Source organism: Trachemys scripta, chromosome 22 (genome assembly GCF_013100865.1).
Source record: "Trachemys scripta elegans isolate TJP31775 chromosome 22, CAS_Tse_1.0, whole genome shotgun sequence".
Taxonomy (NCBI): Eukaryota; Metazoa; Chordata; order Testudines; family Emydidae; genus Trachemys; species Trachemys scripta.
This window is the reverse complement of record NC_048319.1, coordinates 5,595,393-5,622,103: the sequence shown is the minus strand read 5'-3', so window position 1 is coordinate 5,622,103 and position 26,711 is coordinate 5,595,393. Positions and strand designations below refer to the sequence as shown.

The 26,711-nt window shown below is 41.0% G+C and overlaps 2 protein-coding genes across 3 annotated transcripts in view; one reads left to right on the top strand and one right to left on the bottom strand.

The window, feature by feature from the left end:
• LOC117869049 (uncharacterized protein KIAA1958-like) overlaps window positions 1-1,422 on the bottom strand; it is a 37,583-nt gene extending 36,161 nt beyond the window's left edge. Inside the window, exon 1 of the mRNA XM_034755536.1 lies at window positions 1,251-1,422. The gene's annotated coding sequence lies outside the window, so the exon portion shown is untranslated. The remainder of the gene's footprint in view (window positions 1-1,250) is intronic.
• The window catches only part of PTBP1 (polypyrimidine tract binding protein 1), a 50,158-nt gene continuing 24,428 nt past the window's right edge, over window positions 982-26,711 (top strand). The window contains exons 1-5 of one of the 2 annotated variants that reach the window (XM_034755537.1): window positions 982-1,106; window positions 6,451-6,481; window positions 22,469-22,544; window positions 23,584-23,756; window positions 25,092-25,238. In XM_034755537.1, the coding sequence (XP_034611428.1) occupies window positions 1,099-1,106; window positions 6,451-6,481; window positions 22,469-22,544; window positions 23,584-23,756; window positions 25,092-25,238 (435 nt within the window). In that variant the 5' untranslated portion in view covers window positions 982-1,098. The remainder of the gene's footprint in view (window positions 1,107-6,450; window positions 6,482-22,468; window positions 22,545-23,583; window positions 23,757-25,091; window positions 25,239-26,711) is intronic. The other variant, XM_034755538.1, reaches the window with a different exon arrangement.

The window sequence follows — 26,711 nt, the reverse complement described above, 5'->3', positions numbered from 1 at the left end:
CTGAGCCCCTTCGGCCCTGCGTGGTGGAGCTCGGGATTCAGCTTTAGCCCCAGGCCCCAGCAAGTCTAACACCAGCCCTGGGGCCCCCCTTAAAACGGGGTTGCAACCCACTTTCGGGTCCTGACCCACAGTTTGAGAGCCACTGAACTAATGAATGCAACCCATGATGGGTGTATGTGTGTGCGGGGTAACAAGAGGGGAGATTTTGGGGTCAAGGAAGCTGGTGCAACCCTGACTCTTATGAAGAGAATCCTAATGTCTGGACTGAGCAGATAATTCTTTATCTCTTTCATAAAATATTATTGTGCTCTCACAGGCAAATAGAATAATTTTCTCCCCAAAACACCAACTCCAGTTAAAATAAAGTTGATTTTATTATATAATTTTTAAAAAGTAAAAGAATTCGACGTATTTGTAAATGTTAATTAACTGCATTTAAAAAAAAAACCCAAATGACAAAATGTGTTAAATATTTAAGTAGTTACAATGTACTTGTATAACAGGCACATGGACCTTTTAGCTTCCTGTCCACACTGGTTGCCCAGTGCGTGAGGCCTTTTGGGGCTTCCTTGCCCACATTCACTATGGCTGCTTAGCGTGGTCTTTGGACGGTTTCCCCATATTTAAGATGGCTACCCCCTGCATGCGTACCCATATTTAACATGACAACCCAACAGGCGCGTTGGAGATCTTGCCCATAGTCAAGATGGCTGCCCAGTGTGGTTATTCCGTTCTTTGCCCCTATTCAAGATGGCTACCCAGTGTGGCCATTGGGCTTCCTACCCGCTCTCAAAATGGCTTCCCTTCACAATGCCGGACGTTCATCCAATCGCGCTGCGCAGCCACGCTTCAGCCCGCCCCTGGCCTCCCTTGCAGCCAATAGACTTCGCAGCAGCCGCCCCAGGCCCCTCCCCGTGAGGCGAGTGATCCCCGCCTGTGTCGTCAGGCCGACAACGGCGGCAGCCAATGGGGTGTTGGCGCGGGTGAGGCGGGCCGGACGGCGCCGCCATTTTGTGAGTCTATAACACGGAGCCGTTGGGTTCGTTCCTGCTATTCCGGCGCCTCCACTCCGTTCCCTGCGGGTCTCCTCTCTGTGCAATGGACGGGTGAGTCCCCGCCGGGCCGGGCCCGGCGACGGGCGGAGACAGGAGGGGAGTTGTTTGAGCCCTCACTGGGCCGTGGGGAACTCGGCACCTCCTAAGGGGGCTCGGGCGTTACCTGCGGGGGCGAGCGTGTGGGGGGAGGGTTACCTGAGAGGGGTCCGTTGAGGCGGCGGGTGCCCGACGGGCTCCCCTCCGTCGCCGCCGCCTCCTACTTCTGCCCCGGGCCCCTGTGTCGCCGGGTGGGGGCCGCAGTAAGGGGGAGGGGCGGCCCCCCCGATGCCTCCGCTCCGAAAGTGAGGCGCGGCCCAGAGAGCGCGCGCGGTGCCTCGTGCGGCCACCCGGGCGTTCGGAGCCGCGCGCGCGCTCGGAGCTCCCCTCCCCTCCCGCGTGCCTCCGGCCGCCTCGCGCTCAGCTGCCCGGGCGGGATCGCCCCCGGTGCGTTTGGAGACATGGGCGCGTGAGACTGGCTTCCTCGTCGGCGCGTGGCTGGGCCCTGCCCCGGTCCGTGCACCTGGGGGTGGGGGACGCGCGCGCTCACCCCTTGTGGCGCCCCCTTTCCGTGCACCTAGGGAAGGGGGGGTGGCTCTTCTCCCCCCTTTCCCCAAAAAGAATCCAGACTCCCCCGTGCGGTCGCGGAGTGGGAGGAGGATTGCCATGTTTCCTGTAAATTGCCTGGGTGTGGGCCGTAGCGTCTGCTTGGGGAGGTGCCTGGGAAGCGCTGCAACAGGCACCCACTCACCTTAGGAGTAGCAATCACTCACGATTGTACCGGGCGGGGACTCTTTGCAGGCGCCAAGATTATGGCTTTGGTCGCACCCAGAGCTGCCTCAGTAATGGGTTACACTGCCATTGCCCTGGCCTTTCCACAGACGCTTTTTGAAGTGTAATTTGGCTTATACACGCTCACGCTACAGCTTTGAGACGCTTTAATGCCTTCAGGCATAGTTAGGGAATTTAGTGGGAGTATGGCGTCCCTTGCCGTGTACCTGGACATCTCAGGTTAAGCTGTAACAACACAACAAGCCTTGTGGTAGTGTTTCCTTACCCTTTTTCCAGATAAAAATTGCCATGCTAATGATGTGGCTCCCGTAGTTTTGCAGGGAGCAACTTTTGTATGCCAAGTAATGTTGCTTCTCTCTCTAGAGACCACCCCATCTATTTTAGAGGCATTTCCAAATGTGGTGCTTAATGAAGACATCACTTAACAGAAATGAGGCCTCTTCCTACTTACCTTGACTGGAAGGGTAACTACCGCAGTGCGCTGACTTTTAAAGAGAACAAGGTTGTTAGTCAAGCCAAAATATTTGGCACTTCCAAAGAGACAGTAATTAAGTATCCCAAAACCTTAAATTAGAGAGCCTAAATTAATGACTGGCTTCATAAAAAGTTTAATTCACAACTCTAGATTTGAAAGGGATCAGAGTCTGGTTCCTTATGTAAAGACTACCTTAGTTTGCTCAGGAATTTCAGTTCAGCTTGTTACATTTTTAACAGATAACTGCTCAACATGTTAAGTTGGTATAAAACAGTTATAGAAAAACCTTAATAATTTACAGCTGTAACTAATTTGAAAAACTCTATTGTTTTTGTGATGAGTATTCTTTCTACTATTCAGGGTAGATTGTAGGAAAGCTGGCTTAGTTATGTAAGTTAAAATACTTATTTAGACAGTTGTAGCTTTTCATCCTGTGCAGCAGAAGTGGCAATATGGGCTGAAGCCTAAAATTTTATTTATTCCATGTCAGTTAAAGATCCCAGGACATGGTTCACTTTTTCCTTTCAGAGCCTAGCTGCTGTTTGCTGGGCTCATGATGAGATGTGGAGAGTTTCTTTCTTCTGGAAATTGTTCCACTTCTGCATAGCTAGCTGTCCATGACCTTTCATCAGTATTTCTCATGCTTACAATCCTGCTTAGTTGCATTTTTTGTCCTTAAGTTGTTTTTGGTATAAATTGTCTTGTTAAATATGCAAGGGAGCTTGATATGGCAAAGATTGCATATTAGAAAATGGCCCAAAAGAATGTCATCCCAGTTCACTACTTTCAGTTTTCTGTCCATCATTCCAAAGGGAGTGTTGTTCTTTCTATGTGAAATTAAATTTTGCTAGAAGTGGTGGCCTGTACTGTTAAACTAGGAGAAAACTTGGTAACTTAAACTTGGTTGCCAGGACCAGTGAAACTTGCTTGAGAAACAGCTGTTTAAAAGTATATTCAAACTGAAAATTGATGGCGTACTTTTTAAAAAATTGACTAAAAGCTGTTGTGTTGTGTGCTATTCATGTGGCCTTAGTTATCAGATAGATTTACAAAAATATTCCGGAACCAAACAGTTTTGGCAAATAAAAAAGCTGCTGTTGCTGGATAATTTTAAATACCATTCCCTGTAAAGGCTACTTTATGTAAAACATTTCCTGTGTGTGAGGCCCTCAAGAGGAACAGGAAGCAAAAGAAATTGCTCAAGGATAACTTTGAGAGGCTTGGAAACTTTAGATGCTCCTCATTATTTTTCTGCCTCTCTGGGAGGTTTTTCTTTGATTCAGGTGTGCATAAAGCACTCTGGTAGAAATGGTATTTTTTTAAACTCAAAAAACACCAGTATGTTAAATAACTTTGGAGTGGTTATGTGCAGCAGCATTCAGTTGGATTTTCCACTGATGTACAGATGGGTTTAATTACTCCACTAAAGCTTTCCCCCTCAAGATAAAACAAAACGCATCTGTCTTCATTGGTGACTCTGAACACCAGTGGGATTGTAAAATCCTGCAGTCTCATTCAGAGCTTTTTTTAATAGCAGTCTGAGTTAGAGAAACCATAGTGTAGTTTCCTGGCATCAGCCATTGGAGTAGATTGTGACTCCAGCTGTAAAATTGCTGGGTTATGATGACATGGCAGGCTGGTTCTGAGGAGGAAGTATGAGAAGTTGAGCTGGCTTATGCTTGTACCAGGGATTGTTTAAATTGGTGAAACCTGAATGATTTTGTAACAAGTGAGAATAGTGTTTAAGTACCCGAAAAATTACTAAAATGCAAGGGAAAGTGTAGCAAATGTAGGTTGTGGTAGAATTAAATCCTTTGAATACTAAAATGTTTCTTGATGCAAGCATGGTTACTTTTTTCATATTGCTGTGCAGGATTTAGTAGAACCCAACTTTTAGCTGTTTTCTGTGATTCAGTAGTGGGTCACTGCAGACCTATTGGCTTGTGACTGACTGCAGGATCCTCTGTCATTCCAAGTATTTGTTCAATGTACCCTGTACTGGGGAAGGATGACATAAGAATTCAAGGTTTGTGGCATGGTGTGTACCCTGAAGGGCTACAGGGTCAATGGGTATGTGCTGCCCAACTTTACATCACTACTTTACCATGTTTTGGACTTCCTCCAGCCCAGTACTTTAGTTATGCTCAAGCAATGGTTCTCAAACTGTGTCGGGATCCTGAAGTGGGTCGCAACCCCATTTTAATGGGGTCGCCACAGGTGGTGTTAGATTTGCTTGAGACCGGGGCCAAAGCCCTAGGGCTTCAGCCCTGGGTGGCGGGGCTCAGGTTACAGGCCCCCCTGCTCAGGGCTCAGGCTTTGGCTTTGGTCCCCCTTCCTGGGGTCGTGTAGTGTCAGAAGGGGGTCACTGTGCAATGAAGTTTGAGGTTCTCTAGCACAAGGGTTTTCAAACATATTGAAAGAATTCTCCCTCCATCTTGAATCGTTTTACAAAAAAGGTGTAAATGTTGGTAATATGAGTATCTCATTACCTTGAACTGCATTCTCTGTTTGGCAGACTAGTGACTCTCAATAACAGGAGTTGCTATACAAGATCTGATCAGTGGTCCATATAGTCCAGTATCCTGTCTCTGATAGTGGCTAGTGCAATATGCTTTGGAGGAAGGTGTAAAAACCCTGCGATAGGCAGATGTGGAATAATCTGTACCCACCACTAGGTGTCATCCAGGTCTCTAATGGTAGTCTCCACAGGGATACAAAACCTGTGGTTGGCCAAGGTCAGCTGACTCATGCTTTCAGGGCTCAGGCTCTGGGGCTGAAAAATGGCTATGTAGATTTTTGGGCTGGGGCTGAAGTCGAAGCTCTGGGACCCAGCCTGGGTCTGAACATCTACGTAGTGATTTTTAGCCCCGCCATCCTGAGTCAGGTGATCTGGGCCAGCTGCAGCCGTGCCAGGGGTCTTTCATCCCTGTGTAGACGTACCCCAACAGATTAACCTCATGCATCAGGGCATACGTCAGTGTTCTTTGCAACATTTATTAAGCTGTGTCTGCACTGCCACTTTCAGCGCTAAAACTTGAGTTGTTCAGGGGTGTGAAAAAACACCCCACCGAGCGATAAAAGTTTTAGGCTGAAAAGTGCCAGTATAGACAGCGCTTTACTACCAGGAGCGACCACCCCTCATTCGAGGTGGGTTTTTTTTTTTATTGCCAGGAGAGCTCTTCCCCCAGTGATAAAGCATGTCTACACTGCCCACATCACGGCGCTGCCAAGCTGTAACGTGGGCAGTATAGACATACCTTTAACTATAATCACACTCAATATCCATATAACACTGAGAAATCACCTTTGTTGTTGTTTTGTTTGCTGGGTGGAAGTTATTCATTGTAGGAAGTGTATCCTCTTTTGGGTGTTTGGGAGGGTTAACAAGGTTTTGTTTTCACTAAGCACTTCTAACAGTCGTCCTGCTAGTAGTCTAATAATTGCTGTCACCAGTGGAGCTGCACTGTAGTGGAAGGGGTACTGTAAATCAGGCACAGGCTGTTTTATTCAGGTTTAGATGAGGCAGTGGTAAGCCTGTCCACCGTAGCTTGCACCATTAGTATTGCATCATTCTTGGGTGAATTCTGGATGCATTACTAACCCATCTTTGTAGAGGTAGCCACCCCGAGGGTCAGCTCCCTTGAATTCTTCTGCTGAATATTTGTGCCAGCTTGATAGTCTAAGTATAAAGTTTTGTTTTAAGAATGCTCTAGATATGGATTGTATAGACTATACAGGTGAAGAATACTAGTGACTGTAGGAGAGTAATTTTGACACTTCACGCTTGCTGTGACTTGGCTCTTGGTACACTGTTTGACTTACATTCCTGTGAAGAATACTGGCTTTGGTACCTGCATACTCCTTTCTATGGTTCACTGGCAAAAAGGGGAAAGTTCCACTGTTAGAAGTGAAAGAGGTGCACATTCCTAACACTTCGGGGCATTGGGTCTTCACCGCAACCTTTTTTTTTCCTTGTATGAACTCTTTGGCTCACTTGTGAAGATGGGTGCACTTTGACTAGCTTTTTTTCTTACTGCTGGATATTTGTGGCAAACCTATGTAACTTAATCCTCTTCTTTCTTTTTTCTACAGCATTGTCCAAGATATAACAGTTGGTACAAAGGTAGGCACTTCTCAGTTTTTCTCTTTTTGTACTTGCTCAGCATTTGACCTAGTTTAGTGTTAGTTATAAACTTACAAAAATTAACACTTCAGTTTTTAAAGGGTCTGTTTCTTATACTACATCTCAGTTGTTTTTTAACCAGAAGGCATATTTAATTTTCATATGTATGGCCTTGTTTTTACTCTGCTGTTGGAGGGCAGAAAGACTGTTGGAATTGTCGGACGAGATGTTTAAAAACAGAAAACACAAATGATGTTGGTGTTGAGACAAACTTGTGTTGTATCCATGTAATGGACAATATATCTTGAAAGAGAAATTGACAGTTCATTGGATTGAGACTACTCAATTTACTTCACGTTTTTGTGGATCTCCTGTTCATTTGGATGTTGTGATCCTTTTAATGCTAAAATAAAAAGCATTTTACACATTGATTCTTATCTCTTGGGAGTACAGTAAATAGGACTTTTACCCTGCTAGTGTTTGGTTTTGAAAGTGCAGCCCTAACCCTGAGACTCAAGTGCTGACAGGAGCCTCCTTATCAATGGAGAATGATAATAGGCTGCTGTTCATAGGAGGAAACTTCGTTCCTGAGAACTGCTAAACTGGAATGTTCAGGATAGACTAGCACTCCTCAGCTTAGTTCATTATCAGAATCATAATTGTTAGTTTAAAGAGTTAAATTGGAAAGATTCATCAGATGTGACAAATGTGAAAAGTGGAACTGTCGGTGAAATGTTGCAGTTTGGGACAGGACTAAGAATTTAAACTGAGCTAAAGATTCATGATGAGACAGGTAGTTTACTTCATTTATCTATTTTATATATTGTCTTAAGCACAGGGCTATTTTTGCTCCATAAAATCTAAAAGCACAACACGGAAGCTATTAAAGCGTAGTGTCTTTCATATTGAAAGAACAGAACCAAATACTAGTAATACCATAACTGTGGGCAAGTCTGTTAAAGTTCTGTGTGGTTCCAGTGAGCAGCAGACAGATGGAGAAGAGATCGGTTTAACATCTATAGGGGGGAGGTTACTATTTGTGCTACAGTATTTAAAACTTTATTATTAAAAAGTATGAAAATGGCTTAGTGTGTAGTTTCTGCTGTGACTGAATTTATCCTGGCTTTCAGCCTATCTGCTACAGGGAGTTCACATTTTGAATAGGTTGCCATGCTGCTTTATGGGGAAGGGAGAAAAAAACTGAGTTTTGACATTAACAAGAGAGATTTTTTTATTAGACTAATATAATCATATAGGTTAGACTTCCTGGAATGAGTCAGTCACCTTACCCCTGGAGGATCTTTCCATGTAGTAGAACTTTTAATGATTTCACTGTAATTCTACTGTAGTGCTAAAATGTACTTAAGGTGCTGTAGCCATAGGAAGATCTCTAGTTATGCAAAGGAAAGCTTTTGCCCAGAAGGGTTGTGAAAGGTTAATTTTTGATATTCAAGCTCCAGTGATGGCAAGAACTTCAGGATGTGTTATTACATTTTGGGCATGCAGTTCTTGTATGTTGCATGATTTTAATCCCTTAAGGAGGGTATGGTTTGTCATCTAAATGGGGATTGGAAGAAATCACATGTCAGCACTTCCATTTCTAGCACAAGACAAGATTCACTTGGGAATGAAAAGCTACACAACTAGTATCCGTTCCTGAAAGCTGTTCTGAGAGAGCGATTGCTGGCTGTGCCCCTAAATTGTTGGCATGGGTATTAGAGTTAGATACAAATATATTTCTTTTAAATCAGAAGTGTTAAATGATCTCCCTCCCCTATCATCCCAAATTATATTCAGGATATGCATGAACGGAGATGGAAGAAACCGTATTCCTTTCAGTTCATTATTAGCTTGAAAGATCGTTGATTTTTAGTGACTTTTTTCCAGACTGTCTTGGTCCTTTTGTTAAGCAGCACTGTAGAGAGAGAATAGTAAACATCTCTTGAACTATACTGTTAGTCAATATACTAGAAAAAAGTGAAGACAAACCCAGCAGACTAATGTGGAAAGGTGAAAGGAGGGAAAAGCAATAGGGGAATGAAAAGTTACAAGTTATTTTCCTGAAGTCTCCTTTTAGGTTGTCAGTCCTAATGTTTTAGAAGCTTACAGGCAGCTCTTGTGTGGTGTTCACACTCACGTTCTTTAAATCAGGCACTTAAATTAGACCAGTGTGCTGTACTTCATTCAGCCCAGCAGGCACACAGTAATTGAGTAAGCATCTCCACCCTTAATTAACCTGTTTTAGATACTTGGGTGGGCTCTTTTTTATTATTCTGAAGTCTTCGAAATATTGTACTCCAGTAATTTTGCTGTTGAGAACACTAAGCAGTATTTCAGTCTCGAGAATAATAGTCCTGTAATTAATTTTATTGTGCTTTAGTGCATTGCTAGATAATCTTAAGTATTTTCTGGATCATAGTACAAGTTAGCCAGTCCAGAGGTTTAAAATATGCATATCACGTGTCCTAACTGTGGGTTTCTTCACATCTTAATATGCAGATACAGCTAGTTTAGGAAATGTATTACTGTTCTGTTGCTCACAAAGCCCCACAATTATTGGAGACCCTGATGGAAAGAGTGCTGCAGCCATAAACATGTGATCTGCTTAAGACTTCCTCTTTCAGTTAACTGACTCACTATCTGAAAAGAAAGGAAGGGGATAGCATTGTGGTTGAGACATTAGATTTGGACTACAAGCTGGATTATTTTTCTGGCCATGTCGAAGACTCCATTTGATGTCGGGTGAATTACTTAATCTCTTCATGCTTCAGTTCTCCATCTGTAAAATGGGGGTAATATAGCCTCTCTGTTTTGTCTGTTTAGATTGTAAGCACTTCAATTCAGAGATTGTTTTATTAAGGGTGTGCAGTGGGACTTTGATCTCAGTTGGCATTCCTAGATCTTCTAGTAATACAAATAATTATGGTAATTTACTATTTTGTGCCAATGCACCATTCTTTGGGAAGAGAACAAATGGTATTGTATTTCATAACAATGAATTGCTGTAAAAATAGCTACCTATTGGATAATCCTAAACGTAAAGCTCCATAGTGGATAGGCCTAAACACAAAGCTCCATAGTACCAGACCCCGAGCTGTGTCTGCACTACCATTTATGTTGCTCAGGAGTGTGAAAAATACCCTTCTGAGCAACGTAAGTTTCGCTGGCGTAAGTGCTTATGTGCACAGAGCTTCTCCCGCCAACATACTACTGCCAGTCGTTGAGGTGGTTTTATTATGTCGACGGGTCCCCTCGGCATAAAGTTACTACACGAGTGATCTTGCAGTGGTGCAGTTGCATCGATACAGCTGTGTCACTGTAAGTCCGCTAGTGTAGACGCAAGGCCTTAGAAATATACAGTTTGAAAACAGAGAAATAGCATCTGCAAAATTAACTCTTAAAATATTGTAGAACAAGTTTGGTTAGAGTATGATACAGGCTGACTGCATAGAAGTGGTTTTGTGGTCAAGCCAGGCTCTTTGCCATGGGAACAAGTAATTATGGCTTCAGGCAGTAGGCCAAGAATGTGGTGAGGAAATTCCAGTCCCCTCTTATGGCTCTAGTTCAAAGGCTGCAACAAGCTGGCTCTTGTGGACTTGCTATTACAGGCGTGATCACACATGTAAGCCACATGTGTTTAATATGGACACAAGGAAAGCAGTATCCCAGTGGCATGGTGATCAGAAATTGAGGCAAATAGCTGCATGTAACAAGAATGGTAACATGTTTTTGTGGAAGGAACATAAGGAATCTAATGTCATCTGATAGATTTTTATGTACAGCTACTTCAATTTATGGATAGATTATTCATCTTTATGAGCAAATGGAAAACTCCCTCTAATGGAGTAAAAGCAACATTTGAGTTCCTAATCTGCAACAATGAATTGTACATATTACTTCAACCTGCATTATGGGTTGTAAGCAAGAGATTCCAGGTAGCACATATTCATCTGCCAATAAATCATTGTTGAGAAGTGCCTTGAATCACATCTAAACCTTAGTTTATTCTAAATTACTCATTCATTCTTACGTAGAAATTAATTAGAATGACTTGATTCATAGCTTGCTTAAGCTCCTGCACTGGTTACTACTATAACTTTATTTTTCCATAAGGGGATTCTTAAGGAAACCCCATGTGATGAAATGGTTAAATGAAAACATTTTCTCTCCAGATCTGAAACTTGAATTTTTATTTTGTAGACTAGCTATTATAGTTAAAAATACTTGAGACAATATTTCACAGGCATTCAGTAATCCTCCTCACTCCTGTGATTTATCATCTCCATTAATAGGTAAGGAAACTGAAGAGAGATTCAGTGACTCATCAAAGGCTACAGAAGGAGTCAGAGTCTGTGGTGGAATTAGAATTAATGAGTTTTCCTGGCTCCTAGTCCTGTGATCAGTGTACTTAGACCAGAATAAAGGAGCTCTATCTAAAACCTAAAATCCAAAGTGATCAGTTTCTTTTCCAGCTTCGTAATCACAATCTGATTTGAAGTTGGTCTTCATCTCTAACATAACAATGTTTTGTTCATAGAAATTCTGACCTAAAGGTTGCTAGTATTTACCAAAGCAGGTTTTTGACAAACCACCTCACTATTGTGTAATTGCACTTTTTAGGTTAGTTTTTGATCTAAACTGTGTATGCATTCCTTAAACTGTATGTACAGGGTGAAATTTTATAGAGTAATTCACGTAATCAGAAGATGTTAGAGCTCTCCTAAGTGATCCCTTATTTTGCTAAGCGAGGTGAGTCATTCAGTTAACAATTATTTTCTGGCATGTAGAAAAGCACTAATTGTACTAAATGTTTCCTATTAATGCTATGTAAAATATAACCTTTTGGTTTTAAGCACTCTCAAATAATCTTTAAACATCTTGTTGGTCACAAAGCAGTTAAGTTAGGTAGGAAGCCTGGAACATGATATGAATGCTGAAGGCTATTAGCTGGGGTGTCTATTACCCTATAGAGCAAGAAATGACTAGCTTACATCACTACTTTTAGCACAGGAATTTTGGGCCAGTTAAAATGGCCACACCTTTTATTGGCTCAAAGGGCAGGTTTGTTTTACAGGGTGTCTCCATAGTAGCTGTCAAGACTAGTTTTCGTAAGAATGAAGGTTAGGGAGAGGCAGACTAGATGAAAGGATTGAGGAGCAGGGACTTCCTGTTAGTGCAGAAAGTTTTTAGCTTATCATTGAGCTGAGAGGGGAATAGAATAGGGGTTTAAATTTTTTAAAAGGGGGCAGAAGCAGCAAGTAGCCATGGTACCACTGTAAAAGAGCATGACAAAAGGTATACTTTGATACTACAAAAAGCCCTCAATAGCTGTACAAGTTGCTGTGTACTTAATCTTGTAACAGATTTTAAGCAGAAACCCTTTAAAGCTTTGATTTACTTATGTTAACTATATACTGTTCTGCATTCAGGACCTCAAGTCATCTTGTTTGTTGCAAGGTGTAATCAGAAATAACTTTTTAAAAGTGACTAAAGTAGAAACTCAAGGATGTGCTAACCATCATAGCAGTGCTTAAACTAGGAAAAAGGTATTTTTGAAATTGTTAGCTAAATATATTTGAAACATCTCTTAAGATCTAATATAGGTGCAGTTTAATCTCTTCAGAGTTGGGTTAGCTATTCAGAGTGGATCCTAGAGGTAGACTCCATTTTTACTGGGGGGGGGGGGGTTCTCTAGACAAGGGTACAAGTCTTAAATGTGTTAAAATGTTTTAACTACAATTTTTTTAAACTAACCCTTTATCCTAATCTGCATATGCCTTAGGGTAGTATTAAGTAGTGTTTCAAATGGGACTAACAAGCAGGAGATGTTTTTTAAAAAAATCTTTTTTGCCTAAAAGAATAAGGTTCATGTGGTACCACTTGTACGCCAATAACATCTGAGTGCAGCCAACAGGGAAGAGGCATTACAACCACCATTGGTTTAGATTTGCTTTGAGTTATGATACACACTTGATTATGGCTGAATTTGAAGATCACTGGAGCCACTACAGAGAGTGCAAAGCACTTGTTTTGAGTTCAGTTGGTCAGAAAAGCCTCCAGAAACATCTAAGCTGAAGTTTAGATGTTTGACTGTTTGAAGACTGATGCCTGCTTTGCAATCATGGCAGCAAACAAATTTTAAAACTACTGGTCTAAAGTATTAAATAGACAATAGATGACTTTCATGTACAGGTTGAACCTGTCTAGTCAGGCACCCTTGGGACCTGACCGGTGCCCAACCAGAGAATTTGCCAAACCACGGGAGGTAAATGCAGACTGCCAGCAGATCTCCATAGATGCAGGGAGTAAGTGCGGGGACGGGAGGTGCTGCAGCACACCCAGGCTTTGCACCCAGCGTGGCCCCCCCCCCCCCGGGGGGGCCTCACTGTCACCCGGGGGCCTTGCCGCCAACCCCCTGCCAGGAGGCTCCGATGCTGGTCCCGACTGCTGGCCCCTCGCCCGGGGTCCCAGCTGCCAGCCCCAGGTTCTTCCCCTCCCTCCTGGAGCTTGAATGCCCCGAATCAGCTGTTCGTGGTGCTCTGGAAGTGCTGGGAGAGAGGAGGAGGAGTTGGTAAGTGTGGGCCCGCCAGTGCACAAGAGGCACGGGGGGAGGGGGCAATTTGGCACTGGTGGATGCTCCGCACCCACTAATTTTTCCCCATGGGTGCTCCAGCGCCTATGCTGGACCAGGGCGTGCCCGATTAGAGGTGTTCAACCTGTACTATAATCACAGTTCATTTGTAAGATCTGATGGTGAACTCATCCAACGTTGAGATTCCAATCTTTAGACTTGGCACAAGATCATTTTGCACCATTTTGTCAGAAGCTGGGACTGTCCAACAGGATGGATCACTCAATAGTTGCCCTGTTTTGCCCATTCCCGCTGAAGCATCTGGCCACTGTTAGAAGATTAGATACTGGGCTGGGTGGACTTGGTCTGACCCAGTATGGCCATTCTGATGTTCTTAATGTTAAGTTCGGCTTCAGTTTCAATTTTGAGCTCAGGAAGGAAGTAATTCTGTATTCCAATTGTTCTTCGTAACTGATTTATGTGAAAATGCACCAGATTGCTGCTTCAGTGTGACCCAGACTGTTCTAATTTCCTGTGACATTGATCAACTTGCCCAGTAGATTACTGGGAGGTAGGAGGGAAAGACTATGTGACTAGGAGCAAGTCCCTTACTAGAGGCAATCTCCTGTATAAAATCAAGAAAATAGACATGAGATTTGCCCTAGTAATTCAGACAATTCCTTTTTCTGGGTGAATTCACTCTTGTATCTTAACTCCACAAAGAGTATTGGCATATAGCAGCATAATTCGTGTTCATGCCATTAAGCATTCATTTGTCCTGTTATCAGATACATTAGAATGGAAGTTATGTGAAAGCAAGTCTCATAGATGCACACTTGGTTGAATCGTCTAATGAAAAAACTCTAGCAGTGATCTTTTTCTGGGTGGTGTTTTTTAGGTTTTTTTTAGAGGGGGAAAGAGAGGAGGGGGTGAATCATCCCCGTTGAAAGAGAAATGTTTATCTAGCTGAGACAACCCTTGAATTTTCCTTCCTACTCATAAAGAAGCTTCTACAAATACTGACTAAAGAGCATGTATATCCAGCAAGTGTTTCAAAATTTGTTCTTGGTAGATCGCTTTGAAAGTTCCCACAGTGATAGTTTTGAAGAGCTCACTGTTTTGTGTGCTATTACAATTTAAATTTAGTGTCTCATTTTACTGACATGGATCCCTCTTGTATCTTGAAAGTCTAACTTAACCCTTCAGAAACCAGATAAATCAGTTAATTTCTCAGGGCCTATAGACAAAATTTCTTTCTGCAAGGAAAATGGCCTGTTGACAATGGCTGTCAGCCACAGTCTCCCAGGGGACCTTATCAATTAGTGTTGAAAGCTGTTTAGCTAGCATAGCTATCCAGTGTGTTACAAAATGTGATAGATGGTGAAGCATGGTGTCTGTCATGGTTTTTGTAACATTGTTTCAGCCTGCGCTATCAGTTCAAACTTTTTACATTGGACAGAGGGCACCTGATTTTTTTAACTATTTTTTGTTTGTAGTACCTTAGTGCACAGGAACCCTAGTCATGCATCAGAACTCCATTGTGCTAAGTGCTGTACAAACAGAACAAAAGGATGGGCCCTGCCCCAGAGATCTTACAATCTAATTATGATTCATTTTAGTGTATATGTGACCTAGGAGGAAGCTGTTGCAGGGCATGGACTTAAATAGTCTGTCTCCCTCGTTCTCACAACAGTAATTCTGGCTCTCAGTACCACAGTTGGATGGCCGTTTTAGTGCAAGCCTTGCAGCAGGTCTGCACTTAAAAAGCTGCAGTGACTGGTGCAGCTGTGCAAAGATGCTACTATGCCAATGGGATAGTGTTTCCTGTTGGTGTCGTTAATCCACCTCTGTGCAAGGTGGTAGCTATGTCGATGGGAGAAGCCCTCGCATCCACATAGCGCTGTCTACTCTTCTGGGGAGGGAGTTGGTCAGTATGATTGTGCACTCGGGGTTAGGACTTTTCACTCCCCTGAGCGATGTAGTTATGCTGATATAAGTTTATAGTGTAGGCCTGGCCTTGATGGTCTATCAATTCAGGAGTTTTGGGGTACATTTCATAGAAAAGTAAAGCACTGTGGTGCAGCAGGAAGCCTTCTTACTGTGTTTTTTTAAATTGGTGTCCGTACTGTCTCATTGGCATAAACAATATAGGGGTTGAGAGCTGCATACCTGTACAAAAGGATACATTCTTCATGATGTGTACAAGCTTGACTTCAGACATTTATGCAAGGGAAACGGAGTATGGAAATCTCCGAGTTGTGGTTGGTCACTGTGATAAAGGACGAAAGCCTTAATTGGATATTTTCTTGTCTGATTGTTAAATTTTATCGGGTCAAACGTTGACTTTACCAGTTGACCATTTTCTCTACAGGGGGGTGTGTGTGGGGAGGGCGTTATTCAGAGGTGCAAATGAGTTGTGTCCAACTCCCATTGAAAGTCAATAGGAATTAAGCACTTTCCTGCCTTTTTGTGCCTTTGAACATTTCCCCCCAGGATCCTAAAGAGAGGTGGGTTAACAAATGCGAAGAAGCGGAGTAAGGCACTTCCTATCCAAGGGCTGGGTGTACTGCTGCTTTGCAGTATTTACCACTGTTTGACCCAGAGTTAAATTGATTTTGTATATCTGTATTTTATACTGCCAGTAAACCAGCAGAGTAGCCTTTTTCTAATTCTTGTCATAGCTTAAACGTTACCTCTGCCCCCACTGACAGGCTGTGTAATACAATATTCTGGAAGTACAGGTTTAATTCTGTGTAATAACTTGAAATTGTGGGACTCCTCCACATTTTCATGTCCTATCTAAATGCTTGCTAAAGCTTTATTACAGTTTTCTCTCATTAGTAGCTTTGATGCAGAACATACTGGTATTCAGGTTTTCAATTAGCTGCCACCATGGAACATCACTAGGTTTAGTCTTTAAATTATTCATGACTAAACAGTCTGTCTAGCTTGGATTGCTTTCTAGCCCTTTGCTCAGACAGAATGCAACTAATTTATTTTTTATGGGTGACTAGTCTTTAAGTAGATGAAGGATTATACAGATCAACTGAAAATTTATGGAGTTCCATAGGTGTGCTTTGAGACACATGACAAGGCCCTACCCTAAGATGTTTGTATTCATACAAGCACTCTGTCTTTGCTCAGAAACTCAAGCTAGCTAATTGGAAGTAAAATTCTAATGAAGACAAGGCAGTTTGTAATTTTCACATGAGTTAGTGGGTTGAATTAGATTGGGTTTCCCCCATAGTGTTTAACTTGACCCACTAACTTATGTGAAAAATACCAACTGCCTTGTGTGCTAACTCAAGGTAAAAGACACTTTTTTCTTAGTGAAGACAAGGCTTTGCCTTTATTTTACAAGAAGAGGGGAAAATGGGAGCTGGCATTTGAGAATTCAAAACTATAATTTAGAAAACGTGTGCGAATGTTTATATATTTTATCCCACAGCAACTTCCACTTTTGGTAGTATAGACCTTCCTTTCCAAACATTTTGAGGAAGGAATTATTTGAAGTTAATATTGTACAGCTAGCCTACATGGTTTATAGATGCATTTTATTAGATAAATGCTGCTAGAGCAAAGAACCAGTAGCTGTGTGTGTGGTAGACAAAAGTAGGCTGCTGCCATAGAAACACCCACAGTCAGTATTTAACCTGTTAATATTTTATGATGTAGCTAATCATCAGTGATTTTTTTTTTGGACTACAAAGACAAGGTATACAGCTACCCTGGACAAGACTAATCAACATATTTAAATACACTTGCTATGCTTTGTTTTCTGCAATCAACAAGAAAAGTAATATTTCAGTAGATATAATAGAAAATATGAATTAATAGGAGTTCTTACACTAGCATTAACTCCATTCCTCATGGTGTTCGGTTACTCTTCTGAAATACCAGGTGGGTAAGGGAGGTGGCTTTCAGAAATTGCACTGCAAGATGAATAACGTAGTGTTAACATTTATGATGGGTAATTTCAGTATCTGAAGAGCTATTTGTGCAGAGGTAGAGTACAATAGTCTGGGAACAAAATTGCAGTGTTCTTGTAAAAGTGATGATGCAGCAATTAGAAGGGGAAGAATGCACTACAGTAGAAGATCTACAGGAAGTAGGGCTGTTGATTAATCGCAGTTAACTTACGCAATTAACTGAAAAAAAGTAATCACGATTAATCACACTGTTAAAACAATAGAATACAAATTGAAATGTATTAAATATTTTTGGGTGTTTTTCTACATTTTCAAATGCATAGATTTCAATTACAATACAGGATACAAAGTGTACTGTACTCTATTACTTTTGATTACAAATGTTTGCACTGTAGAAATGATAAAAAAATATTTTTCAGTTTACCTACAAGTACTGTAGTGCAATCTCTTTATCATGAAAGTGCATGTTATAAATATATTTTTTGTTACATAACTGCACTCAAAAACAAAATAATCTAAAACTTTATAGAGCTGCAAGTCCACTCAGTCCTACTGCTTGTTCTGCCAATCGCGAAGAGAAACAAGTTTGTTTACATTTACAGGAGATAATGCTGCCCACTTCTTAATTACGTCACCCGAAAGTGAGAACAGGCGTTCCTATGACACTGTTGTAGCTGGCATTGCAAGATATTTACTTGCCAGATGCGCTAAAGATTTATATGCCTCTTCATGCTTTGGCCATCGTTCCAGAGGACATACTTCCGTGCTGATGACGCTCGTTAAAAAAATGTGTGAATGTTCTAGCAGTCTCGGATGACCCAGCATGTTGTTCGTTTTAAGAACACTCACTGCAGATTTGACAAAACACAAAGAAAGAACCCTATGTGAATTTTCTAAAGATAGCTACAGCACTCAACCCAAGATTTAAGAATCTGAAATGCTTTCAGAACTCTTAAAAGAGCAACATTTTATGCGTAAACTAGAGAACTGCTTTGCATCATTATGGAGCAGAACCCATCATCAGCGTGGACGCATGTCCTCTGGAATGGTGGATGAAGCATGCAGGAACATATGAATCTTTAGCACCTCGTAATATCATGCGATGCCGGCTACAACAGTGCGATATAAACACCTTTTCTCACTTTCAGGTGATATTGTAAACAAGCAGGCAGCATTACCTTCTGCAAGTGTAAACAAACTTATTTGTCTGAGCAATTGACTGAACAAGAAGTAGGATTGATTGGGACTTGTGGGCTTTAAAGTTTTACATGGTTTTATTTTTGATTGCAGTTTTTTGTACATAATTGTACATTTGTAAGTTCAGTTTCCATGATAGAGATTGCACTACAGTACTTGTGTAAGGTGAATTGAAAAATACTTTTTCTTTTGTTTTTTATAGTGCAAATACTTGTAATAAAAATATAAAGTGAGCACTGTACACTTCGTATTCTGTTGTAACTGAAATCAATATATTTGAAAATGTAGAAAACATCCAAAAATATTTAAATAAATGGTATTCTATTTAATAGCGTTATTAATCATGCAATTTTTTTGTAATCGCTTGACAGCCCTAACAGGAAATAAAAGGGGAATCAGTTTACTAAGCTTTTTTTAGTTATTTTGTTTTTTAAAACACATGTAGACTTCTGAGTCTTCAGACATCCAGCATTGAGTGATTCTTAATACGGGCCCTTTAAATATAAACTGCATTCCTTGGTTCCAAAACTTAAGAAATGGGTGAACCTTTCCTTGTGTTTTTTGATGGCAGGAGACTTTAAAGAGCACCAAATTGGTTGGCTGGCTTCCTGAAGTTGCTTTTTGTGGAATAATATTACTAGTACAACTTGAAGCTTATGCATAGCATAGCTTGTGCTAAACTGAAAAAGGCCACTGTTATTCTGAACGAGTATATACACAAAGTTATACTGGTACAGTAATTCTGTAAATTTCCCCATGTAGGCAAGACAGTGTAATTGTAGTTTTCCAATCTCTTCAATTCTCCCTCTTCATTAGCTCACATTTCCAGCTGGGAAGCTTACAAATAGACTGCTGCTTCTTTTGGTGTAAAGCAGTCTTCCCCCTCTACCTTCTGGCTCTTGTCACAGCAGGCATTTAGAATGTCTTGAAGATAAGAGGGGTGTGGATTTGTGAAGTTACACTTTGATTAAAGGAACCCTGAAGTGTGGAAAACTAGCAGCAGTAAGCATTTCATGCTTATATACACTTGACATATTTTTAAGTGTAAGAAGAAAATGGTGTAAATCTTCAAAGTACTACAAAAGCATCCTTCAGGTTGGCAGATTTGGAGGAGCCAAATTCTTTTTGCCATAGTACAAATGTTTGTTTTTCCAGTCGATAGTTTCCTAAACTTACCTCCCAGAGAGGGCAAATAAGTGGCTTATTCTTCTAGTGTTTCTATAGATGTATCATGAGGACTTACTGTGTGAGCAGAACCAATCTCTGCATGCGATCAACTTGATGCTGGAGACTTCTGATTCCATGAAACCTTGCCTGGTCATTTAAATAGAAAATTTAGCAATCATGGTGATTTTTTTTTTTTTAAGATACTTGGGTTAAAACCTGGGATTTGCAAAAGTATTTGAGAGGGAGTGAGACAGTCAACCTCCCTTGGAGATTTTGAAAATCCCAACCAAGTCTTTTTATTTATTTTAAAAAATATATATATATCTTATGAATGTCATAGTAGATGGACACTTAAACAGTGAAATGTGAACCAAGATTATGCTGCTTTAGCTTGTATTTCACTGTTTGGACAATAATAAGAGACTAATTAGGTGCACTTGTTAATAACCAGCTGCAATTTGACTCCTAGTTTCTCATGCAGTAGCAATGTTGCAGTGTTTAGGTACAGCAGAGGAATGTTCCTGAGAACAGATTTATTGGGATTTTTTAAATATCATGGGACAACTTTATCTTAAGTTTTACGAAAGTTTATTTTCAGATTTTTTTAAAAAAAGAACCCTCTAAATTTAAAATGGTGTAATACTTCAGTTCCAATTGCTGTAGTTCAGGGGTTCCCAAACTTTCGCAAGATGGACTCCATCTTAATAGTGAAGTTCTCTTAATGCAGTTTATTGGTAGGAAACAAGGAGAGACAACGTAGTGTGCCTACTCCACTCTCTACAGACCCCAGCAAATGCTTTGCAGATGACCGGTGACCCATAGACCACAAACTAGATCAGGTTCCCAAGTTATCTTGTGGTGTGCACCAAAGTATTGCGTTTGGCTTTGGAAAGTAGTTAGCAAGTCGCCCAACAGGATATTCAACACACAAATAGATAAAATGTATCTAGAATATAACTCCAGTTCATTTTGAGCTTCTTGTATGACCTACTTTTTTAAACCTGCTCAGATGCAGTGAGGAGAGTGCTTTCATCTTTACACAGATACTGTTACTCCTTCAATTGTCACTAGATAGCTGCCATGTTAAGAGAGATTGTTTCCAGTAATTGGAGTGTGAGATGATAAGGGAGTATGGTTTCATCAAGATGTTGGAAAACAGAACAACTTCCCATTTGATTGAGGCAGAGACTATAGAAGTAGATAAACCAAGTTCTCAGTTACCAGGGGAAGTCTTTGTTGTGCAGTAATTTCATGTCTGGATCAAGATAAAAAATAATTGACCTACAGCTAAAAAAATGCCCTTTTTGGTACTACCCAACTTACTTATTCTGAGTGTATAGATGGCGTGTATAATTTTTTTTAGACTTCAGTGTTGAGACTGTTTTGCTGTGTAGCACTAACTTAAATTAAAATTAGGGAGATGATTAGCTTGTTCTAAAACTACATACACCAATATGAATATAAGCCAGACTGATAGTTAATGAGTTTGAGGTTATATGCAGTTTTGCTTTTTCTTCATAGTTTTGCTTTTTTCTTTATAGTAAAAATAGTATGACCAGCTAATGCTGTTTAAGTAAGATTGGCCTTGATCAATAGAAGTAAACTAGGTGGTTGAATCAGTTGAATACTTACATCAGTCACTGTCAACTGTTTCACAGATGTGTCTGGTTTCTCTGGCGATGTTCTTTTGACTGTCGATTGCAGGGTATTGGGAGATACTGAACAGTCTGGTACTTCTTTATTGTAATTGCATTAGTGTCAAGGGTCAGAATTGTCATAGTTGTGATCTGTGAAAAATGTGGAATTTTTAACTGTCTCCATTAAATTTACAGTAGCAATCAGAAGTTTGTCTATGTAGTCTCACTGGTAGAAACACAATTTCTGTTAATGAAAGCAACAATAGTTTGTATCCAAACTGATTTTAAAAATCTGCTCTAGAAAGAAATTTGCATGTTGTCCCATATAGAAATATAACTTTACAATTAGTTACTCAGAGGTAGCACAGCTGCAGGTTGTGCTACCTTTATGTTCATTGGATAGTTACTTGCTCAACAAGGAGCCCTGCTGATTGCACCGTACCTTATGCCTTGAGTAGTCCCACTGAAAAGTGATGGTATCACAGTCTGGCCCAGCGCTTTGGTAATAAATATCTTCTGTATTTCGAAGAGTTTAGTCTGTTCAGCATTTTTATTAGACTAAATGTGTACGTTATCCAAGTGTTTGATTCTAGTTCTCCAGGCACTTATTTTATATGGAAATTTGGGTGCTCTTTGTTACTCTCCAGACTCTAGCTCCTGAGATACAAATTAAAGGACTTAAAAGTAAGATGGCAGACAAATGGCCGCAATACTTTTTGCTGAAAGTGTACACTTGGACTCGGATATCTGGAGATAATTTAATAAAATAAAACATCCCTTAGGCTTATAATAGGACAATATCAAATAAATGGCAAAAAAACTATCTGGGGAAAGACTTGTAGCATTGCATTTTCAGTTCCTGATCTGTCTTTGTAACCTGCGTCTTCTCCTTGCCACTGAAAAACATGCATCATACGTCTTGTTTAGCAGCACCTCACATAGTGTGTGACTTAATGTCACGCAATAGCATTTTTAGATGGCGTGGTTTTAGACCTTATAAGTAAGGGTTTAACTAGCTGTAGTATTTAGAGCTTTTTGACTCGTTCTTTGTAACCTAAGGCAAATATTAGGAAGGGTGGGTTAGTTTAATGTTGCTGCCAGGGTGAATGGAGTATTGTTGTCTTTTTAAACTAAAGAGTGGATGAAAATCTTGCCTGGTATAGGTAATTCTGCCACTAGAGTTTCAGTGCCTGTTATCCTAATAGCTCAGGAAGGTATGCAGTCCAGAGGTTTTTGTTCCTAGTGGTCTTCACACTTTACTCCCCCCACCAAATTTATGTAGCTCTACACATTTGCCTGACTTAAAATTACATACAGGTGAATGAAAGGCCAAGTAGATCTACTGTCAAAGTATTTTCCCTTACACACTTCTGCTTGGTTTCTCTACCATCTTAATTTCTGAATTGTCCTCCTGTTCTCAAAGTACCTGAATAGAATTTAGAAAAAATGCTGTCAACTTACCCTTTTCCATCTTTTTCTCTTCCAGCGGGGATCTGACGAGCTTTTCTCTACTTGTGTTACTAACGGACCCTTTATCATGAGCAGCAACTCTGCTTCTGCAGGTAAAATTGCTAGCAAAAAAGTATAGCAGCCCACGATGAGTGTTGAAGGTACAATTAGCAGGGCTACTTTATTCCACTTGCTCTTGGTTTAAAATCTCTGCTTTCATTCTCACTGCTTGTTCTGGTTAGGGTTTGTGTAAGACCATACAAAATATCTGACTAGCTGCTGTCCTACATCCTTGAAAGGCCTAGCAGCTTGAACAAAATTGGTATCACGGGACAACTGCTAAAATGGCCCTTTAAAGGATTAGACCACACAGTTCATACTATAAACCTCTGCCGTTGAGCATAAATTGATCCTTTGGTTGATTTTGGACATATGTAGTCACCATGATGGGTATTATTGAAACAGTCTTACGCAGTATGGAGGTGAGTTCATAATCCTGCTCTAGATAAACTCATTAGTATTTGAGTACAGAATGCTGCATTTCATGATTTGCTTTATTTGCCTCAAATTCTGCAGCTTTGAGCTAACAATCCTCCAGAGTTATCTTATGTTCTGCTTAACTTCTGGCCTTTCTGCCAAGCTGTATCATCTAGTGTGTGTTAGTATACTGCTAACAATGTATGACTAGCAATCGGCTGATGCAGAATCCAGCTGAGCTAAGATGAAGTCTAGAGTTGCCATATGTTTGCTGTTTGATATTGCCTATTTAAGGCGTGAGCCCCCTCAAAAAGCAGCTTCACCACCACTAATACTCGTCAAAGTGAAAAGGAAAAAGCACACAAAGTGTCTCAGACCTTAGAGTAGAAATATGGGCTGTGACATACTGTAAACATAAATGGTAAAATGGCCACTTGAGAGTTAATTTGTGATTCCATTGCTGCTATGTCACTCAGCTCACTTACATAATTTGAAAAAATGAGTAGAACCATGTGTCTTCATATTTGGGTTGCCTTAGTGCCTGGAATTTCTCTTAATTTGGTGAGTTGAAAACTGAATGTGGGAGGCAAAATGCAAGACACAGTGGTAACCTGATGCCCTGTCTCAGATCAACTGGAACTGTAACAACCAACAATGCTTGTTCGTTCTTTTCAGCTAATGGAAACGACAGCAAAAAATTCAAAGGTGACAGTAGAAGTGCGGGGGTCCCTTCGCGAGTAATCCACGTCCGTAAACTCCCCAGTGACGTCACAGAGGCAGAAGTCATTTCTTTGGGATTACCTTTTGGCAAAGTCACCAATCTTCTAATGCTGAAAGGAAAAAATCAGGTACTGTCTCAGCAATTGAAAGTGGGGATTTTATGGGAGATTTCATTGAAACCATTGTCATGGCATCAGCAAATAAGATGTTTGTTGCTAATACAACTGCCAGATAGTAGTTACTAAGTTCCAGATAAATTTTTTGTTTCAAGATTATTTTAATTTAAGAACTATTCAAAAACACCGCCTCTTCTGACTTCAGTGGCTTCGAACACTGCTTGCATGCAGTCACTTCTCTATATTCTAACTGATTGTAAAATACAAAGCAGGAGAGTAGTTTAGACAAGACTGATGTGAGCCAGCTCTTAGTCATGCTGGCCCAGTAGCCTCTTTGGACTTCTAACCTTTGAAGTTAAAGGAGGCCTAAAAATGTAACGCGTAAACCCCAGTTGGACAATGTAGTAGGTTAGCACTAATTCATGGTGACCAGGAAATCCATTGTGGATTATAAATTAGAAAGCAAAGAAGCAAACAGTTTTACAGTTACTGTATCACATGAAATACTTTTATACTTGAAGAAAAAAATCAGAATAAAGTGTGTTGCTCTTTTGATTTGATATTTCATAGTATATAAATTGCATTTATGCTGTGTATCATAAAAGTAATAACTCACTGCAGCACATTTGCATCTTTGTTAGAAGTAGTATGAGATCATAAGAATAAGCAGATTGTAAGATTAGCAGAAAATTAGTGAGGTTCTACGTTATGTGTGTTAATACATCATGTGGTTTCATGCAACACTCAGTTATTGTTTAGTTTTTTAAATGCTATTTTTAAAAAGTGGGAGATTTTAGCTATTAAATTTAAAATATACAAGAGTAAGGCCTGATTTATATCTACAAAAGAAAAAAGTGAAAGTAGGCTGAAATCTGGGGTAACGCTTCAGTCTGAGCTAGTGTCACTGTCACACTTTTGGCACTGTCAGAATTGATGATCTCTTCAGTCTGATTACTGAAATTCTTTTGCGAACCGTTTTTTATAACAGATCTGTTGCCAAAAATTGATCTGAAGTCCTAAAAATGAGACCCAAGCAAATGAAGCTGGTGTTTTTAACTGCATAGTGAAAACTCTCACTTGTTTTCAATATGGTTTGTCTCTTCTAAAAACAAGACTTAGTTGAAAACTTCTTGCAGTTCTGTTGTACAAGCAAGTGGCCTTGATAGCTTGCATGTCAACACACTCCGAACACACTACTACTGTACATCTTCCTGAATCTCACATAATACCCTGTACAGAAGACCTTCCATCAGTCACATCATGGTATCATCCAACATTCAAATTGCCACCTTAACGTAAGCAGCTCTGCTAATAACCAGGACATGTCACATTTGTGATCCTATGCAGGCTTTCATAGAAATGAACACCGAGGAAGCAGCCAACACCATGGTAAGTTACTACACCACAGTCACTCCAGTCCTTCGAAGCCAGCCCATCTACATTCAGTTCTCCAACCACAAGGAACTCAAAACAGACAACTCTCCAAACCAAGCAGTGAGTAGTAATTCTTTTTATTGTCCTTCAATAACAACTGCCTAGCATGTCATTGAGTACCCTTAAACCTCCAATTGTCAGAAGCTGGGTCTGGATAACAGGACGAATCATTCAAAATTGCCTTGATCTTTGAGCAGTGTCCCTATGGGTGCTCCACTTCATGTGCACGTGTGCCCCATGTGCCTTTGGAGATTTTCATTAGTATTGTCTGTCCAGCCTGCGCCGTTGATATCCTCATTTTGTGCTGAGGGTATATCAGGCTGTGCGAGTGAACTGCCCTCAATTCCTTCTCCACCACCTTGACCTGAGGTGGAGCTTGGCACGTTTGCCTTGGCTTTTGCAGTGCTTGTTTATCCCAATTTAGCTAGCTAGTTAGTTCTTAGTTTGTAATCATAGCTTGTAGTTTCTTGGGGGAGAGGGGAGGAGTTTTTTCTTTTTCTCTGGGGAAATCCTACCAGTGTGGGGCATAACTGGTTTACTGGGATTTAAATGTTACACCTCATGTAGAGGGAGGCTATCCCTATCAGTTCTGGACACTCAAAGTGCATTTGCTGCCTGGGAGAGTCGCTTGTTCCTCAGAAGTGTAGCTTCTGTTTAGCCCCTAATGTAGGGTTTGGAAGAAGTGAGAAGGGAGGCTGTGACTACTGATGGTGGAGCATTCCCTTCACCCTGATTCGGAGCCAGGTAAGAGCTCCCATGTACATCACTCCCTGGGGGCCTCTAGCGCCCCTTCAACTTTGGCACAGCACTCTTCCAGAAAGGGGAGATCCTCAGAGTCCTCTTCTAAACATCCTAAGCAGAGGAGCGCTATCCCTTCCCAAAGAACCCTCCTCAGAGATCTCATTCCCTCACCAGGTCAACCGTCTCAGAGACTACATCCTTGAGGCTCAGTACCATGGAGGCAAAAATATCCTCCAGTGCTGGTAAGCAGGAAATCAGGTTTAAGTCCAGGCATGGTTCTCTGAAGGCCCCATACTGTCTCCAGGAGATTGATAGACCAAACACAGAGGAACAGTACTGTTGGACTTAACTCCTTTCCCCATACCCCCATGGAGTTCTTCAGTACCATGTAAGCCTCCAGCCACATCAGCATCCTAAGCAATCGGTACTGACAATCAAGGACGACCATACTGATCTGTTGGTGCTGCAACAATACTTGGTACCGCAACATCAGTCAGAGCTGCAAGATTTTTAGATACACAAAGGACTTATCGGTGACTGCCGAACCAATCTCCTCATTGCTGGTGGTTACAGAGTGCCTGTTGGTACTGAGTCACTCAGTCTTCAGAGCTCTATACATTTCCAGTACCATCACCCCCTTTTCAGTTGAATATCTACCAATAAAAGAAGAGGATGATTATTTCCCTTCAGCATAGATTGCTGTTCAGGGCTCCCTTATGTTACCCATATATGGACCTCCTTTCTCAGAGTGGTAGGAGCAGTACTCAAGGACCTCAACTCCTGGTGGGAGCA